The 18820-nt window shown below is 38.3% G+C and overlaps 2 protein-coding genes across 3 annotated transcripts; one reads left to right on the top strand and one right to left on the bottom strand.

The window, feature by feature from the left end:
• The first annotated feature begins 1810 nt into the window (after nucleotides 1-1810).
• On the top strand, nucleotides 1811-3554 carry LOC141390055 (ADP-ribosylation factor-like protein 6-interacting protein 4). The gene has a single exon (XM_073962489.1). The coding sequence runs from the start codon at nucleotides 1876-1878 to the stop codon at nucleotides 2290-2292; it is 417 nt and encodes a 138-aa protein (XP_073818590.1). The 5' UTR covers nucleotides 1811-1875; the 3' UTR covers nucleotides 2293-3554.
• On the bottom strand, nucleotides 2569-6264 carry LOC141390053 (uncharacterized). 2 transcript variants are annotated; one of them, XM_073962488.1, is made up of 5 exons: nucleotides 5511-6252; nucleotides 4465-5423; nucleotides 3416-3523; nucleotides 3178-3285; nucleotides 2569-3114 (listed from the first exon to the last, which is right to left on the bottom strand). In XM_073962488.1, the coding sequence occupies exons 1-5, from the start codon at nucleotides 6046-6048 to the stop codon at nucleotides 2881-2883; spliced, it is 1947 nt and encodes a 648-aa protein (XP_073818589.1). In that variant the 5' UTR covers nucleotides 6049-6252; the 3' UTR covers nucleotides 2569-2880. The 2 variants fall into 2 exon arrangements, with proteins under 2 accessions (XP_073818589.1, XP_073818588.1); XM_073962487.1 differs by having other exon boundaries at nucleotides 4465-6264.
• Between the last annotated feature and the right edge of the window lie 12556 nt (nucleotides 6265-18820).

The raw sequence follows: 18820 nt of genomic DNA, 5'->3' as shown, positions 1-18820 counted from the left end.
GGACAAAGTGCTGCCTAGTTTAATTTTTTCTTTATTCTTCTACCAGCAGTGACACAAAACTTTACTCAATCGTTGGATATGTTTACAGCTTTAGCGACGAATAAAAAGTACTCGTAAAGTTCTACCGATAGCAAGAGTGGTGCCAACTTTTATTTGTACATTTCATTTAAGGCCGCGGCACATACGGTCCGTTGTGCGTCGCGTTACAAACACCACATGAAAACTTCAAGAACAAACTTGGCATCACTTACACTTTTTTCATGTGGTTGTTGTTATTAACGCGTGACGCGACGCACAGCGAACCGTATGTGCCGGGGCCATTACAATTTTGCGTTTTAATTTTACCGATTTTTGTCGGTAACTCTTAAAATTAGTTAGAGAATCGCACTATAAAGGCCTAGGTACATAAGCTGACTCGCCTGCTTGCTTCTGATAAAAGAATAAAAAAGAAACGGGCAACCCAGTTCGAAATTTGCTCTTCCTTCTTTACAGCTATACCTAATTTAAGTCGTAACGTACAAAAAATATTCACCTACCTACCACAACAACGCTCTCTGATCTGAGCTGAGCGTCCGTATTACCCAAATACGTTGAGTCCAAAATCACATTTAAAACACAAAATACGCGACCGAAACTTACTTAAATGTTTTCAATGATAAAACAAATAATTTTACTTTGCAATTAATTATATTTCATGTTTTGTTGCGCTTTTGTTTTTTAAAATAGAAAACACACACGCATACAAACAATAACGTTCTGTCAAAGTTAAATTTGTTCAACTTACAAAAAGTATACGTTCTAATTTTTTCACCACACACGCCCTGGGTATACGGACGTAGAGCTGGCAAAAATCGATGGCACTATCGATAATATCGATTATTATTTAAAAATTCAATATCGATAGATAGTTTTGCCTATCGATATTATCGGAATAAAAACCCTAACCTGAAATCTATTGAAATAAATGGAAATTTCGCTGCTTTTCGGCTATGTGTGTGTAAGAAAGTAAGTCCGTAGTCACACGTACACATATTTCGGTAAAATAAAATGTTTTTTTTACATTTTTTATAAAATAAAAGCAGTTGTTTATTCTGCTTCACATTTCTGTGAACTACTTTTGCATAATTTCAAGAAAATCATTAACATTTCCGCCATTTTCGTCTCCAAATTAATGGCGATGACAACTTAACGATAATATCGACATTTTAAAACATTATATCGAAAATATCTAATGTTGGGAATATCGGTGGTTTGCCAGGTCTAATACGGACGTATATAGGTATGGGCCTGAAAGTTTCAACGTGTGGCTTTGGAGATTGTAAGTCCCGGGCCACACTAAAGGCCTGCGTACATAAGCTGCCTTGCCTGCTTACCTTGCTTACTTCTGATAAAAGAATAAAAAAGAAAAGGGCAACCCAGTTCGAAATTTCCTCGGCCTTCTTTATTCTTTTATTTTTATTATGTCAAAAATGAAGCAGGAAAGCAAGGCAATCAGGCAGAGCAGCTTATGTACGCAGGCCTTAAGAGTAATGTCACTCTAATTTTAACATGAAAGTAAAAGAAAATATAAAATAAAACGGTCTGTTTGTTTCATACGAATATTGCAACAAAGCAAAATTGCAGAACACATGAAGCAGTGTACACTAGTTTCTTGAAATTATGCATTTTCCCAAAAAATGCAAAGTTTCATGTAAAAATTTCATTGAAATTACTCTAGTGCGGCCCTGGACTAAAGAACGAAGACGGCGCTGAAGTTTATTGTTTGTTGACAAATCGTACGATTAATCGCAAATGCATAATGGTTTGCATATCCTAAAAATTTGTTATTGTTGTGCATGTTTATTAAAAAGCAATTGGTAAACAACATTAAATAACATGGGTAAATCACATAAATCCGAGAAGAAATCAAAGAAAAAACATAAGGAACGCAAAGAAAAGAAGAAGTCACATAAACACAAGAAGAAACATTCAACAAAACCCGCAAAGGAAACCACCAAAGCTACACAGCAGGAGCCCGTTGTGGAGGAGGTCAATGACGATGATTTTGCTATTCCTCTAGATTTGATGAATAGCAAATCTCATGCTCCCGAAACTCCAGAGGAATATCAAAAGCGACAAAATAGAATAAGAAGAGAAGTTGATCCCAGAACGGGTAGGGTGCGTTTAATCAAAGGAGATGGTGAAGTTCTCGAAGAGATTGTAAGCAAAGAACGCCACAAGGCTATTAACAAGGAAGCAACACAAGGTGATGGTGCCTTTTTCCAAGTAAATACACTGGGAAAACTGAAGTGAAGGTACTAGGCGGGTTACACGGGCATTTGGGAATTTTTGTTTTATTAAATTTTCATACATACGTTTTCTCTCTTGGAATTGACAATTTTTGCCGTGACTTAGGAATTTCACCTATCAACAGATTCAACACCAACTACTCGTACAAAATTTTTTCTGAAAACAATTTCTTCAACCACTTCTTCGAAAATTTAAAAGCACATATCTAAAGTCAAGGAAAGTCTAATGTACTTACTGCGCTTGTAAACCCCCTTTTTGCCGTTGAGAAATTCAAACAAATTTGTTTCTTCTTTTACTCTAGCTAGTAAACATATTTTCTTTAATATCATTTTTAAAATACTAATTCGTTTAAGTATGTATGTACATAGAAATTAAGGAATGCTCTTATTTTATTCAAAATATAAGTATATGCAACAAAAAGAATTCTTTCGCACTAATAATAATAATAATAATAATAATAATAATATTGTAATTCTGGAACTCAGCAAAGTTCAGCTAATATATAAAAATAATTTTAAATAGTTGTTTTTGTTTGAATACAAGTTTATATATAAACAAGAGAGGAGGAGGAGTGAGAAGTTGTATAGTCAATTAGAACATTTGATAGAAAAACGTTGTTGCTCCATCCTGCCATGTCGGATCTTCACTAACTTTGGCACGACACATGGGACAGGTTTGTTCACGTTTAAACCAAGTATTAACACAATCATCACAGAATATATGACCACATTCTAATACAACTGGCGTTGTATAGGCATCATGGCATATAGGGCAAACAGTGCCAGCAGCATCCAGTTCATCTTTGGTTGGTTTACGATCGTAATCCTAAAGTGATTAGTAAAACATGTCTTTAATAGGGGGAGGTGGTGTTATTTAAAAGCCACTTACCATATTGCGTATGAAGTTGACTAGAGCCTTTTTCAAAGATTTGCCACGTTCAACAAATTCAAATCCTTTTGCACCCAAATAAAATGAGGAGAATAGTATACCGGATATCTGTAATGGGTACATTTGTTAAACATTATGTGTGTGTGTTTTTTTTTTTAAATAAACACAATTTAGCAATTAAAAATACATTCATATTGCTGTGAGTTTTATATGTTAATGGTTATTTTTGTATACTTACAATTTCCAACCCAGTATACGATTCAAATAAATATGTTAACCATTGTCTCATGGGAACCAATGCTCTATAGAAATGGGAAATATACTCTATTAGAGCATATAAGCGAGCCTAGAAATAATAATATGGATTTACATTAACAGATTTTGTTGTATAATAAGCATTTTGTGCGCACAAATATTCCTGAAAGGAAAATGGGAAACTCCTCTCATATCAATGACTACAAAGATATGGGCTTTTTACCGCCGAGTCCAAACGGTGTTTCTTAAGACACCCCTTATAAATAAGTTTTTTTATGGTGATTTGGCGTATATTTGCCACCGTTGTAAATGTCATGTTTGTTTGGCGTGGGGATCGAACACTCAGGAGTGCAAACAATTGCACCACTGTGGCACCCAACAGTTATTTGCTATATAGTATTTAGCATTTTATTAAGTTTTGGATTTTTTAAGTTTTGTTAAGAATTTTGTTTAAGAATTTTTTGTTCAAGGACTTTTTAGCCACAAGCGTGAATTTTTTATGAATTTTTTTTCAAGGACTTTCTAGTCATATTCCTGGCTTTTTTTAAAAATTTTTGTTCAAGGATTTTTAAGCCATAAGCATGGAATTTTTAAAAATTTTTTATTCAAGAATTGTTTAGCCATAAGCGTGGATTTTTTAAGAATTTCTTGCTCAAGAATTTTTTAGGCATAAGCGTGCATTTTTTTAAATTTTTTGTTTAAGAATTTTTCAGCCTTAAGCATGGACTTTTTAAAAAAATTTTGTTCAAGATTTTTTTTTCCATAAGCGAGGATTTTTTAAAAAAATTTTGTTCAAGAATTTTTAGCCATAAGAGTATATTTTTTTTAAATTTTCTGTTCAAGGATTTTTTAGCCATAAGCGTGGATTTTTTGCGAATTTTTTATTCAAGATTTTTTTTGAGAAATTGTTGTGCCGCAGGTTTTTTGAGTTTTAGGACCTTATCTCAGGAAGTACTGAAATGATGAATTTCTTGTTTCAATCTAAATTACATAAAACACATTAATGAACGTTCACTGTCTGCATTTACTTACCCTCGATTTATGACGTATCACTCGCGTAGGCAACATTGTGACAAATATCTTCACCAATTGTGTCAACAGCTTCAATATCAAATCATTTACAGCAACATAGTAAAGTAGCACACCTAATGAGATCGTTTTGGCAAGGGTAACCTTATCATTTGCCAATGGACTTGATGTGGGATCTAGAGATATTTCTAAGTCATCATGTTTTGAGGCCACCAAACCAGGTGCAAGTGTTACATCATTTAATCCACTGCTATCCGCCTTATTATGTGCCGCCATCGAATTGAATGACAAATCTAATGAAAGCTTTTCTCCCGGCGGATTAATGAGCAGACCAAATGGATCTGGTGTTGAAGGGGCGGCCAATAGGAAACGGTACGTTACAATACACACCACCAGAATGGAGTCGCGTATAAGAACAGCGTATGACTTTTGATTGACTTTTGCTATTTGCTCTTTCAATGACTTGTTGATTTGAAACATTACACCCTGCAATACAATCAAATCTAGAATACCCAATAAATGATCATGAATGAACTTGACCAATAGTATGCAAATAAAAGGCAAATAGCGGACAAAATGGGAAACAATTTTAACAATCATTTCGCCCATGGCATTTGTATCGGGATCGTCCATTTCAATTGTGGGAGCATTACTGCCGGCAAGGGAGGCTTGTCTCTGGGGCAAACGTCCAATATTTCCTGAGTTTGAGCCAGTACCACCATTTCCTGAAGGCACATTACTTTGACGTCGACTACCCGTCCCGTCTTGAGGATCTCCCGCAACCGGTGTTGTACTACTTGTTGATGTGGTACTATCAGCCACACTTCTATCCTCCAAACGTGAACTTTGCCGTGACAGTCTTAATCCCGAGGTAGTGGAAGATTGGGATTCCACGCCGCCGCCGCTCAACTCAACTTGACTATTTCGTTGATGATGCTGATGGGTTTGTATATCTTGTTGATCTAGGGAATTTGAAGTTAGCAAAAAATGAAAATGTTCTTCAGGTGTGGGGTTATCGTTTGTAGGCAAAGTATTATAGCGGAAATTACCCGAAGCTGACGGCGTAAATAAGGCTCGCAGGACATCTGTTCGCGGTGTGACCGGTGATGCCAGAACATCATATAAATTCTCACGCCATGATCTAGGTTGTTGTGATTCATTTGCAGGCGGCATCGGTAGTCGAGGATCTCTTCCGGAGGCAGATGATGTGGAATGTTGACGATGAAATTGATGTCTTGCATCGCGTAACATTGTAAATAAATTGCGTAAACGTTGCCTTTCATCCATGTGTGGGTTATTGCCCTCTAATCCACCAGCCCCACCTCCCATTGGAGAAATACTGCCGCTATTCACATCCATATTTATACGGGTTGGTGGATTACTTTCTCTACGAATCGACAAATGCAAGGGGTGCTGTTGATTTCTGTGTTGGCTCGATGTTGTTGGCATTTCATGTTCGATGTTGATAGTTGTATCATCCGTTCCATGTGCATTTGATTGGTCTAGAAGCATTGCCATTTCATCATCTGTCCTTGCACCAGAATTATAAACACTGCGATTAGTGTTGTTACCATTGTTATTACTCATGATGCATTTGTTTTGATGTTGTTGTCACTTTTGTAAAACTTCTTTTGTTAATGCTCAATGTTAACTAATCGTCACAGTTTATTGGTTTTTTGTACACTTATTACTCCAATTTTTTTTCACTTATACCCTATATCAATGCCATTTTAGAAAAGATGATTGACTTCGACCACTTTCTTTATTTTCTTTTCGGTCACGAAAACAGCTGATTTTGTTTATAGGGATTCATAAGCTACAAAAATGGAGAATCTCAGTAGATAAGGACAAGTAAAAAGTCAATTGCAGAGATGGGCATTTGTATTTAGCTGCGTTTGTTTACTTTTTCTAGTAAGAACACGTTTATACCAACCTCCTCCTCAATATAAGCTTTGTTCCCGTACTTTTTAATAGTAAAACTCGTAAAAGAGAGAAAGAAAGAAAAATTGTTGTCACACCAAAGTTTTTTCAAAAAGTTCGGGAACGCGAAAATGGAAAAAACGTCAAAAAGTTGGAACAAATGTCAAAGTCGGCGTACCAGCCAATCAGACGCCGGCATCCATGTTACTATTTTTTACACGCTCAAATTTGTCGAGTAAAAAGTTTTTAAAGAGAGCGTCATTCAGCGCCATTTTTGTTTAAAGAGAAGTGAACATTTTACAACTTTTTTGTGTACGGGAACGGGTTTTCGGGTAAATTGTGTAAAAGTCGTAAAAATTGTAAAAACTTTTTATTTCTGGAACAAAGCTATAATGACTCTCCAGCTAGCATTTGGAAGATTGTTTTTTTTTTTTTCAAAAATCCCATTGCGGAGTTTTTTAGGGTCCTTTTGGTGATCAAAAACTGATTAAGTCGCTTGTATGATCAGAAATGGGCTCGAAAGTGACTCCCTGTAATGATTAAAAGGAGTTCAGTTTAAAATACATCAACAAATGTGTAGCAATCACAAATAAATCACTGAGGTGTTTAAAATGTAACTATATTTTTCGTTATTTATTGTCACATTTTGATCATCTGAAGATTGAAAAGTGCCTTATCAAAAAAGGGCCATGCAGGTATTTGAAAAGTGATTATAAGTATTGGTGTCCAAAATAAATGAGAGAGAATTGTAGGGAGAGTAATGTCCCTTTGTTAAACAACGGCTGACATGGCTCTCATTTGTGAGTAAAGTTTTGTGTCATTTCTGGTAGAAAAATAAAGAAAAATTGAAACTTGGCAACACTTTGTCTTCAACCAGAAACGACACAAAATTTTAGGGCCAAACCTATAGCTCTGCGTTGCGCGTGCGTTCAAAAATACAAACGCATGCTCAACACGCAGAGCTATAGGTATATTTATACAAGGTATAAGTGACAAATTGTTAAATTTTTTTGTAAATTTAGTTTTCAAAATGTAATAGGGTAATAGGGTCTACTCATGAAATTTGAAACTTCGAAATTTGCTACTATAAAATACTGCTTTTCATCCTAAACGTGTAATAAAAATTACCTACGAGAGTTCTGAATGCGTTATTTTTACATTTTGATTCAAATTTGTTCTATTTTAGAGGATTTTCAAAATGTATTTATGTTTTTTCCTGAAACAACTTTTGGAACGACCCCATTATTTATCTTTGACAATTAATTTTCAATAACAACAATGTTGTTTTTGTAAAGTTGTTGTAATTCATGCATATATCTTATTTATTATTATTTTATTTTTTTCATTAGAAACATTTTTAACAAAAATTACGATTGATACCATGATCCAAAAATGTATCCCTGTGTGTAAAATATACCAATATGAGCAAAGAGGGGAAGATATTTCATACAAAAAATTGTGAAAGTGTAACACACGACTTTATTAGTTATTTTGTATGTATACCATGGTACAAATACACAGGTAGCCGCATCGGCAATTGTTGGAAACATAAGATGTCAAAATTTGACATCAATTCAATGCAATTGACACATTATTATTGTACCATGATGTATACGTAAAGGGTTGTTTACACCATCTATCAATGTCGTATGAGATGTCAAATTTTCTACCTGCGAATGTTGTACACATAGTGTGACCACTATGAAAATTTTCATCTATCAAAATGATTTGGCAACTCATATGTACATTTTTCATTTAGGGAGCGCTCTATTTGATACGGCATTCTCGTATGTAAACATAAATTTATCAGCTGTTTTCTGGCATTCTCAAAAAAAAAATTGAAAAACAAAATCTTTTAAAAAAGAAAATGGAAAGTTATGTATATTTAAGTATTTAGAAAAGTAAATAAAGGGTGTTTATAATGTTATTTTCAGATCGATTGGTAGAAAGGAGCAGTGTTGGAAATTATTGCTTTGTGGCAAAACATGAATGCCTCTATAACCCCAAAAACCTATTCTACCACATCAAACATGCTAGATATTCATTTTCCTTCAACCAAAATTAAACATTTGCGCAAATTTGTAACTCAGCAATAAATGTAAACAATGACAAAAACAGCTGTTTTTATATTTATAGGTTATGTCATACGAAAATAACACTTGTAGGTATGAACGCACAAATTGAAAGTTGTATGGATGACGTCAATTTTGACAAACATAGAGAATGTCGAATGGGTGAAAGAAATGACTGCTCATATGACATTGATAGATGGTGTAAACAGCCCTTAAACAAACATCAGTAGTGGGATTCTGTAACTCATTTTTGATCGATAATTGTCGGTAAAATTAAAATGCTTATAATTTCGATAATTAACGAAGTTTTTCGGTAAGTTAACGATGAATAAAAAGTAGTCGCTAGCCTCTACCGACACAAACAGTGATGCCAACTTTTCTTTATGTTTTTAGTCATAATTTTGCGATTTAATTTTACCGATTTTTGTCGGTAACAGCAAAAATGAGTTACAGAATCCCACTACAGCTGACAGTTTATATCCTCGAAAAGCTAAGTGTAACCAGCAAAGATTAACCCACTGGATCTATTAAACCCAGTGGGTTAACTTTCAATAGTGTAACCGGGGTATTAAATTTGCCTTGATTTTACTCATACATTGGATGTGTTTTCAGCTTCAGCGTTGCCGTTTTGGGCATTTCGGACCAAATTTGGTCCGAAAAAAATTATTTTTTAATCTGTTCCGATGGTCGGCCCAAATTCATTTTGGTCCGCTTTAATGCTAATAAGTTAAAAAAATATATATTTTATAATATGTCAAATGTTCATGATACTTACATAAGGATTTAGTAATAATTCACGCATTGTGGCCACCGTTTAAATCCCACCACCGAAGTTCATAATAATTTGGTAGCAACGTAATCTTAACCCAATCACTGCGGTGGTTCCATATGGAACCACTTGTGTTATTTTACTTTTCGGAAGAAAAAATCCACATATTGAACATATTTATATTAATATTAGTATTGTTACGGAATTAGATTTAACGAATGTCCGTGTAGACGTGGTTTTATTCCCCGATACGATTTGTACCAAATAAAACAGGGTTCGTTTTAGATTACGTTTCTACAATGCTTTATTTACTTTATTACACTTATTCGGGGCTGACTGTTATAGCTAAGTACACAGCTTTACTTTACTTCTTTACTAGTCGATGTTTACACTTCGGTATAAAATTCACAACTGCTCACTGTTTGGCCGGCATCTCATATTTATACCCAAAATCTCCTTGGTCTAGAATTATCTACACAATCTGGCCACATCTCGAATCTGTGCAGCGAACACACAGACACACATTCGCACTAAGCGAACAACCATACTCACATACATACATGGGGGAACACAATTGGACGACAAGCACAGTAATGACGTAACAACAACAAACAAGTGCAAAGAAGTAACAAACTAAACAATGATTACATGATTATGGCAAAACAAAATAAAAGCACATTAATGAAAGGTAAAGTGACATCTAGAATAATGAAGAGAGTTCTACATGGTAGTTGTTGTTGCTTAAATAAAGTAACTGCGTAATAAAAACTTTACGTTACAATTCAAAATTTTAAATTAACGGAAATTAAACTAAACTAACTTAAACCTATCAGTTACATTCGTAACATTGCCTCCCGCTTAAGCCTGTTCGTCCCGAATAGGCACAGTTCTCTCTCTGTGGTATGGGCATTGGTAACACACTGCCTCCCGCTTAAGCCTGTTCCTCATGACCTGGCACAGTTCTCGTTCCATAGCGGGCCAACCGTTCTAGATGTACCACCTTCATCTTTGATCTAAGGCTGTCGCTCTTCTGTATGCGATACACGACGTCATTTATTTTCTTGACTACCTTGTAGGGGCCTTCCCAGTGCGTTTGTAATTTGGGGCATAGTCCTTTTTTCCGTTGTGGGTTGAACAATAGTACCAGTTGCCCTTCTTGGAACCCATCGGTATTTGCCGCTCGATCGTACCTCGCCTTCATGCGGTTGCTGACCATTTTTATCCGACGGCGTACTGCATCGTGGACTTCACTGAAAGAGTTTTGACTGTTTTCATCGTTATCAATTTCGGGGTTTGGTGTGGCACCGAAGATCAGGTCACCAGGCAGCTTCAATTCATTGCCGAACAAAATTCTGGCTGGGGTTCGAGATGTGGAGTCATGAATGGCCGATCTATAGGCTAGTAGGAATTTTGGAATATGCTCATCCCAGTCTCTTTGGCCGCTATCTACCACCTTTCGTAGATGCTCTTCCAGGGTGCGATTAAATCTTTCCACCATGCCATCTGATTGTGGATGCAGGGGCGTTGTCCTCGTTTTCTTGATTCCGTGGGTGTCACACATTTCTTTGAAGATCGCTGACTCAAAATTTCTTCCTTGATCGGAATGAACCTCGGATGGGACACCATAGCGACAAATCCAATTCTTGCTGAACACATCCACTATTGTCTTGGCTTCCTGGTTGGGAATGGCATAAACCTCTGGCCATTTGCTGAAGTAATCCATGACCACTAAGACATACCGGTTCCCGGAGTCGCTTATTGGAAACGGTCCAGCCACATCCATTGCGATTCTTTCAAATGGAGCTCCTGAATTATACTGTTGCATGTGGCCTCGACTCTTCCGGGTTGGACCTTTAGCTCTTATACACCTCTCACAATTGGCAATCCAGTCTGCAATGGATTTCTGACAGCCGACCCAGTAGAACCTCTGCTTTATCTTTTCAGCAGTCTTTGTCACACCAAGGTGTCCTCCACTTGGCCCATCGTGAAACTCTGACAAGACATCTTTTCTTTTGGAGTCTGGTACGACAATCAAGTTGCGGTGAGTTTTTCCATCGTCGCTCTCCCACTTACGATGTAGGCACCCATCTATTAGAAGTAGACTGTTTCACTGGGCCCAATAAGATTTCAAGAGGGGGCTTTCGGGCGCTATTTCTTTGCGACTAGGGCGTTCGCCCATTTCCATGGCAGACATTAGTTTGCCTAGGGTGCGATCTTTTCTTTGTTCCGCCGACCAATCCTCGCCGGACTCAACCTGCAGTAGCCGGACATCGACGATACTTGCTTTGCCTTCAGCCTTCGAGCAATGTCTGCATTCAATTTTGCATGGCCGACGAGACAGGGCATCAGCATTACCGTGTTTTCCACCTTTTCTGTGCTCGATACTTAGGTCATAACTCTGAAGCCTTTCGATCCAACGGGCCAATTGACCTTCCGGGTTCTTAAACTGGAGCAGCCATCGCAGAGCGGAATGATCGGTTCTTAGCAGAAAGTGCTGTCCATACAGGTATTTGTGATAGTGTTTGATGCTCTCCACAACTGCCAGCAGCTCTCTCCTCGTCACACAGTAATTCCTCTCAGGCTTTGACAATGTTCGGCTGTAGTACCCGATGACTTTTTCTTGGCCGTCTATTTCCTGGGAAAGGACACCACCGATCCCGTATGCACTGGCGTCAGTGTCCAACACAAACTTACATCCGGGTACAGGGTACGCCAAAAGAGGAGCTTTGCAGAGCATGTCTTTGAGTTTTTGGAATGCCTCATCCTGGTCGTTGCTCCATAGAAATTTCTGCCCTTTTTGAGTCAGTCGGTGTAAGCTTGCGGCAATGTTGGCAAAATTGGGGACAAACCGACGGTAATAGGTGCAGAGACCCAGAAAGCTTCGCAGCTCATGGAGGTTTCGAGGCTGCGGCCAGTCTCTGACGGCTTTAATCTTCACGCTATCCGTCGATATGCCCTCCGTCGTCACATGGTGCCCCAGGAACTTCACCTCTCGCTGGAAGAGGTTACACTTCTTCGGGTTAAGTTTTAGACCCGAAGACGATAGCTGCTGGAGTACATTCCTTAAATTCGTGAGGTGTTCGTCGAAGGTCTGTCCCATGACTATGATGTCATCCAAGTATATAAGGCACGACTTCCACTGCAACCCTTTCAGCACCCGCTCCATCAGCCTTTCAAAGGTGGCCGGGGCGTTGCAGAGCCCGAATGGCATGACATTGAATTGCCAGAGACCGCCGTTAACGCCAAACGCGGTCTTTTCCTTATCTTTTTCGGCTATCTCTACCTGCCAGTAACCACTCTGCAGATCGAGGGTAGAGAACCATGACGTCCCGGCTAAGGTGTCAAGTGTGTCATCGATTCTTGGGAGCGGGTAGCTATCTTTCTTGGTGACATCATTTAGTTTTCTGTAATCCACACAAAATCTGGTACTTCCATCTTTCTTCTTGACCAGTACTACTGGGGAACACCAGGGACTCGACGACGGTTCGATCACACCACTCTCCTCCATTTCGCTTATCAACTTCTGGACTTCGTCCCTTTTTGCCAGTGGAACGCTTCTTGGGGCCTGTTTTATTGGTCTTGCGTCTGCTGTGTTTATTTCATGTTTCACCACCGATGTTCTTCCTTGATGCCCTTTTGCAGACGCAAAGGTAGAGGCATGTTTCCATAATAACTGCTTGGCCTTGTTCTTCTCGGAAGGTGATAAGTTCTGTGTCCACTCTTTGATGTAACCATCGAGGTGCTTCTTTTCCGTGGCTGCTGATTTTTCGGTGGTATTTTCCAAATTGATTACAGCTTCGGCTGGTGTACATTGTCCAACGTCGGAAAATTGGCAAATTTGTTCTTGCTTATCTGACAGGTTCAAAACTCTAACTGGAATCAGTCCATCGTCGTTGCTTTTCACCAGGGCATTCGCTATTAAGATGTTACTATTTTTGTTCTCTGCTGGTTCCACCACCCACAATTTCCCGATTCCACAATCTCCATCCATTGGTACCCATATCAATGTTTCGGCACAAGGCGGTATAATCTCTGGATGTTCCGTAGTCAGACGTCTAATAGGTGTGTTTTCATCGTAGCCCATATTTAATGGAATTTCCACATTGGACCATGTCATCACACGTTCTTTCATATCCAGATTAAGCCCAAAGGCAATCATAAAATCTGCGCCTATGATAACTTCGTCAACGATATCAGCCACTATAAACTCGTAATCGACCGATTTATTGGCAATAGTAAGTCTCACGGTTATCTTTCTATGTACTGCCGCAGGCTCCCCCGTTGCTGTGCGCAGTCTGACTCCATTTAGTGGCGTTATCTTTCCTTTTGCCAGATCAGATCTGATGATTGACTTTGATGCGCCTGTATCCAAGGTCAGAATTCGCTTGTCGCCATTGATATAACCAGTTGTTGTAAGGTTGTGGTTTTTCTGTTGTACTATCGCTATGGAGATTGTGGGGCCGTCGTCGATGGGAGCCAGTTCACGCCCCGCTGGACTGGCTCGATTTAGTTTAACGGTGACTCGTTTGCAGAACGTTGAGCCACTCTTTTACTTTCCCTTGACGGGGGTGGTGACGATGACCTCGATCGCTTGCGCTTCGCTCTACAATCACGCGCAAAATGACCCATTTTGCCGCAATTGTGACACCTACCCCTGGCCTTAGTTGGTGCTGCCGTATAACGTTCTTCCCTTAATGCCTGCTTCAATGCTGCCACCATCTCGTTAGTAAGAGATTTGGGTTCATCGAACTCGGTATCCAGTTTGCGGACCTTGTGAGTCTGGGGATTGGTGATTATTCTTGCCGTCTCTTGTGTAAGGGCGTACGACACGGTTTCAGCAAATGACGATTTTGGTGACGCATACGTTGCACGTTTGATCTCGGCGTCACGTATACCATTCACAAATGTTTCGATTTTCATACGGTCCAACAATGGATGGTTTTCTCCTGGATACGTCATTAGCACCAAACGTTCTACTTCCGTTGCGAAGTCCTGTAAGGTCTCATTTGGCTTCTATACTCTTCCCCTTAATTCCATTAGGTAGATGTTTTGCTTATGTTCGCCACCGTACTTACGTTCGAGAGCAGCCATTATATCCCCATAACTGTTTCTAGAAGCGGCGGGAATAGTCTGTATTACCTCAGCAGCACCGCCCTGCAATGCCATAAGTAGTGATACAGCCTTGTCATTGTCGTTCCAAGAATCTCTAGTAGCCACGGTCTCGAACTGTAATTTGAACACATTGAAAGAGGTTGAGCCGTCGAACACTGGAGGCTTAATTTTTAACGTGTTATGAATAGCTCTCACTGGGCCACCTTTGATTTCCAGTTCCGACATTTTCTTTTCAAGGTTCACAAATTTCTCATCATGGGCCAGAACTTTCTCGTCAACAGACAAAATCTTTTTATCCAACTCTTTCATTTGTACTTCCACGTTTTCTACTCTCTTTTCAATCACTAACGTGATGTTCTCGAGTTTCTCGTTAATATTTCTAGAGTTCTCTTCTAACTTTTCCTCCAATTTCCTGGAATATTCTTCACTCTTTCTGGAATTTTCTTCGCTCATTCGACAATTTTCTGCTTTCATTTCCATCATAAGTCTAGAAGTTTCTTCATTCTTTCTAGACATCTCTTCTAACATTTTACTGGAATTTTCTTCAACCATTCTACAATTTTCTGCTTTCATTTCCATCACAAGTCTGGAAGTTTCTTCATTCTTTCTAGACATCTCTTCTAACATCTTACAGTTGTCAGATTTCATTTCCAGCATAAGTCTGGAAGTTTCTTCATTTTTCTTATTCATTTCCATGGAGCTACCTTCTATTTTCTTAATTTCCAGCATCATCATAGCCAGCATTGATTTCAAATCGTCTCCACTGGCAGCTACCGATGAAACTTCCTCAACGGAGGATTCGCCCTTTGCCGATAACTCGACTTCCTCCTTACTGTCGAACTCATATTCATCGATGTTCATTCCACGGCGCTCGAACTCTTCCAACAAGCGTTTTTGTAGTTCGGCCTTGTTGCCAGTAGAACACAACTCCAACTTACTTAGCTCCTTCTTCAAGTCTTCCACTCGTAGATCCTTAAACTTCATTGTAGGATGATCGTAATCTCACTGCTGACACCAATTGTTACGGAATTAGATTTAACGAATGTCCGTGTAGACGTGGTTTTATTCCCCGATACGATTTGTACCAAATAAAACAGGGTTCGTTTTAGATTACGTTTCTACAATGCTTTATTTACTTTATTACACTTATTCGGGGCTGACTGTTATAGCTAAGTACACAGCTTTACTTTACTTCTTTACTAGTCGATGTTTACACTTCGGTATAAAATTCACAACTGCTCACTGTTTGGCCGGCATCTCATATTTATACCCAAAATCTCCTTGGTCTAGAATTATCTACACAATCTGGCCACATCTCGAATCTGTGCAGCGAACACACAGACACACATTCGCACTAAGCGAACAACCATACTCACATACATACATGGGGGAACACAATTGGACGACAAGCACAGTAATGACGTAACAACAACAAACAAGTGCAAAGAAGTAACAAACTAAACAATAATTACATGATTATGGCAAAACAAAATAAAAGCACATTAATGAAAGGTAAAGTGACATCTAGAATAATGAAGAGAGTTCTACATGGTAGTTGTTGTTGCTTAAATAAAGTAACTGCGTAATAAAAACTTTACGTTACAATTCAAAATTTTAAATTAACGGAAATTAAACTAAACTAACTTAAACCTATCAGTTACATTCGTAACAGTATTTTCTAACAGTAAGGGGTAGTTTACACTATATGTAAATGTCATATGACATGCAATTTTCCATCGTTATATAATCGCTAATATGTGTAATATTGGGGATTTTCCTTACGCCATTTACTTTGCGTGTCCACACCAGCAAAAATTTAATAAAATTAAGTCTCAACATTGCCTGCGTGGGTAGATATGGAATGTTTTTATTTCGTGTCATATAACATTGATATATAGTGTAAACTACCTCTAAATCATCTAATTTTATATTTCGGTCATTCGGGTTTCAATTCTTGTCCTAAAAGTAGGATTAAGTGAAAAATATGAATATTTTCACAAAACCTTCGCAGGGATTGTGTAATATGTGCTTTGTTCCAGAACCTGCAAGAAGCAACTATAAAATTTGTTCCTTTATGTTATCGGAAAAATACATGGTAGAACAAGAAAAGGTAGCAGCAATACCCAGCTGACTGAACTGGGTTGTAGTGTTAGTGTCAAATTCCATACGACATTTTATGTATTTATTTCTATGTTCGATGTATATTAGGGATATATATTTATGAAGAACAAATTTATTCATCAGAAAAAAAACTATTTCCCATAAAGACGGCTTCATTTCATTGACATGTAACCTCCTCCAGGTCCGAACGACATGCCGCACACTAAAACACCGCTTATAGAGGCGGAACAATATTTGTTAATATGTGTGGTATTTTGTTAAACTTGAAAAGAATAAAGCCCTAATAAACATGTGCTTTTTTGTTTTCAAAAGCAAATGATTGAAACAGCTTCTCTTTTTTCAATGAATTACCAGCGAACCGAAACATTTTTGCAAGTATTCTACTTTCTGCGAGAAATTATGCATTTAGTGGAATGATATGGAAATATTCAAATTGAAAATCTATCTAGTTTTCATTCATGTTTTCCAAAATATTCAATAAAATGTGAAAAATTATTAGTTTTTTAAATTCCAATAATTTATAGACATTTCCTTGTTTTGTTTACATTTACGTTGACACTAAGGTTTACAAACAAAAACAAATTCCTTTGTGGTTGTTGTTCGAGTTGTATTTGTTGTAGTATTAACTTTACCTTGTATTTGTTCTACCATGGGAAAAATAGTAAAAATTAGTTGATTCTTGCAGTTACGGAACACCTACAAGTTTCAATCAATCCCACGGATTGACCACAGAACATCAGCGTTTCGGCCGGCGACTGCCACCTCAGGACCAATTTATTTGTGCTCAGTTTGTCACATCCGCATCTTCACCCATATCCAACCTTCGGTGAGATGCAATAGATGTGAGGAGTGGGTGCATCTAAGGCGTTGCTCAACGTTGTGATGGTTACAACGTGTTAAGGAAGGATCGCACTAGAAGTGGTGGTGGGGAATAAGCTTTCCTATTGCACCAGTGCAGCATTAATATAGACCTATTTCGCTTAAGCCTGTCTCTAATGACCAGTACATGGAATGTATGGGGGTAGCAGTCCAAAGCGTTGGGCTCTGATGGAATCTCCATGGTAATGCTGAAGCAGCTGGATGAGCCGGGAGTGGAGTATCTCACTAAAGTTCTCAACTTGTCGCTAGCCACCCTAATTGTTCCCGAAGTCTGGAAAATGGGCAGAGTTGTCCCGCTACAAAAGCCCGGATTTCGCTTTTGTCGCCCGTAGCAAAGACCCTTAGTCCTCCCCAGTATCATGAATAGCTATCAAGTTGCCGATCATCAGCATGGATTCCGTAAGCAGCACAGCACGACAACAGCGCTACACGCCATCTCCACATATATTTGTCAAGGACTCAACCAGAGACTGCCATGTGATAGAACAGTGACGGTGGCGCTTGACTTATCAAAAGCCTTTCATACAGTCAGGCACTCCACGCTGTTTGAGGACATTGAGCAGACAACCCTCCGGCCAAGCTTAAAACGTTGGATAGTCAACTATTGGTCTGTTCCAGAACTGCAAGAATCTACCAATTTTTACTATTTTTTCCGATAACATAAAGGAAAAAATGCTATCGTAGTAAAAAATAGTAGCTTCTTGCAGGTTCTGGAACAGAGCATATATGTCTGGACGCCAGTCGTACATGGAATTCTGGAACAAGAAGTCCAAACCCCGTAGAGTGAAACAGGGAGTTCCCCAAGGTGGGGTAGTATCACCGGAACTGTTTAACCTCTACCTCTTACCTCTTACCTTTTTCTACGCGAGGAATATGCAGATTTCCTCCACAAAATCTACAGCCACTCTGTTCACCACATGGACAGCGCAGTTTGTTATCGAACAGCATTTTGTAAAAGTCTGTTCAAACCTTTGTGTTATCGAATAGACTTATGCCAAGTTTACACTTGCGCTCCAAAATCCACTGGATTTCACGAAATCCTGAAATACACCCCGGTGTTTACACTTATTTTTTTTTGTTGATTTCAAACAGATCACAATAATCAAGGTAGATGCATATGCGCAGCTGATCGGCAAAACAAGTTTTTGTAAATTGAATTAGTCATCAAAAATATTTGACAATATACAACTTTATTTCGAAAATTATCGTAAAATTATCTATATATAGTATTAATTGTGTATAGCATGACACAATTACCCAGGTAGTGGCATCGTAAAATTTTGAATATGTTATGTCAAAACTTTCTTTATGTTGTTGGGGAAATTACAACAAAAATAATTTTTTTATAAAGGGATTTGACTTTTCATATTCGATCAGCTGGTGTGATACCACTACCTGGTAGTTCTGCCATGGTGTATAGTACTAACAAATGAAAAAATAAAAAATGATTTTATCGTTAAGACATCATAATAAGCTTCGTTCCCGT

Source organism: Musca autumnalis, unplaced genomic scaffold, assembly GCF_047663935.1.
Source record: "Musca autumnalis isolate F117 unplaced genomic scaffold, ASM4766393v1 scaffold_1, whole genome shotgun sequence".
In the NCBI taxonomy this organism is placed as follows: domain Eukaryota; kingdom Metazoa; phylum Arthropoda; class Insecta; order Diptera; family Muscidae; genus Musca; species Musca autumnalis.
Note: the sequence above shows the minus strand (reverse complement) of the source record. Positions and strands in the feature narration are given on the sequence as shown.

Excerpts from the sequence above, each read along its gene's own strand:
- LOC141390055 (XM_073962489.1), top strand. The coding sequence starts at position 1,876 with ATGGGTAAATCACATAAATCCGAGAAGAAATCAAAGAAAAAACATAAG.
- LOC141390053 (XM_073962487.1), bottom strand. The coding sequence starts at position 6,048 with ATGAGTAATAACAATGGTAACAACACTAATCGCAGTGTTTATAATTCT. Across the intron at positions 3,524-4,464 it reads TGATACGTCATAAATCGAGG|GCTCGCTTATATGCTCTAAT; the intron begins GTAAGTAAATGC and ends TATTATTTCTAG. Across the intron at positions 3,286-3,415 it reads CGTATACTGGGTTGGAAATT|ATATCCGGTATACTATTCTC; the intron begins GTAAGTATACAA and ends TACCCATTACAG.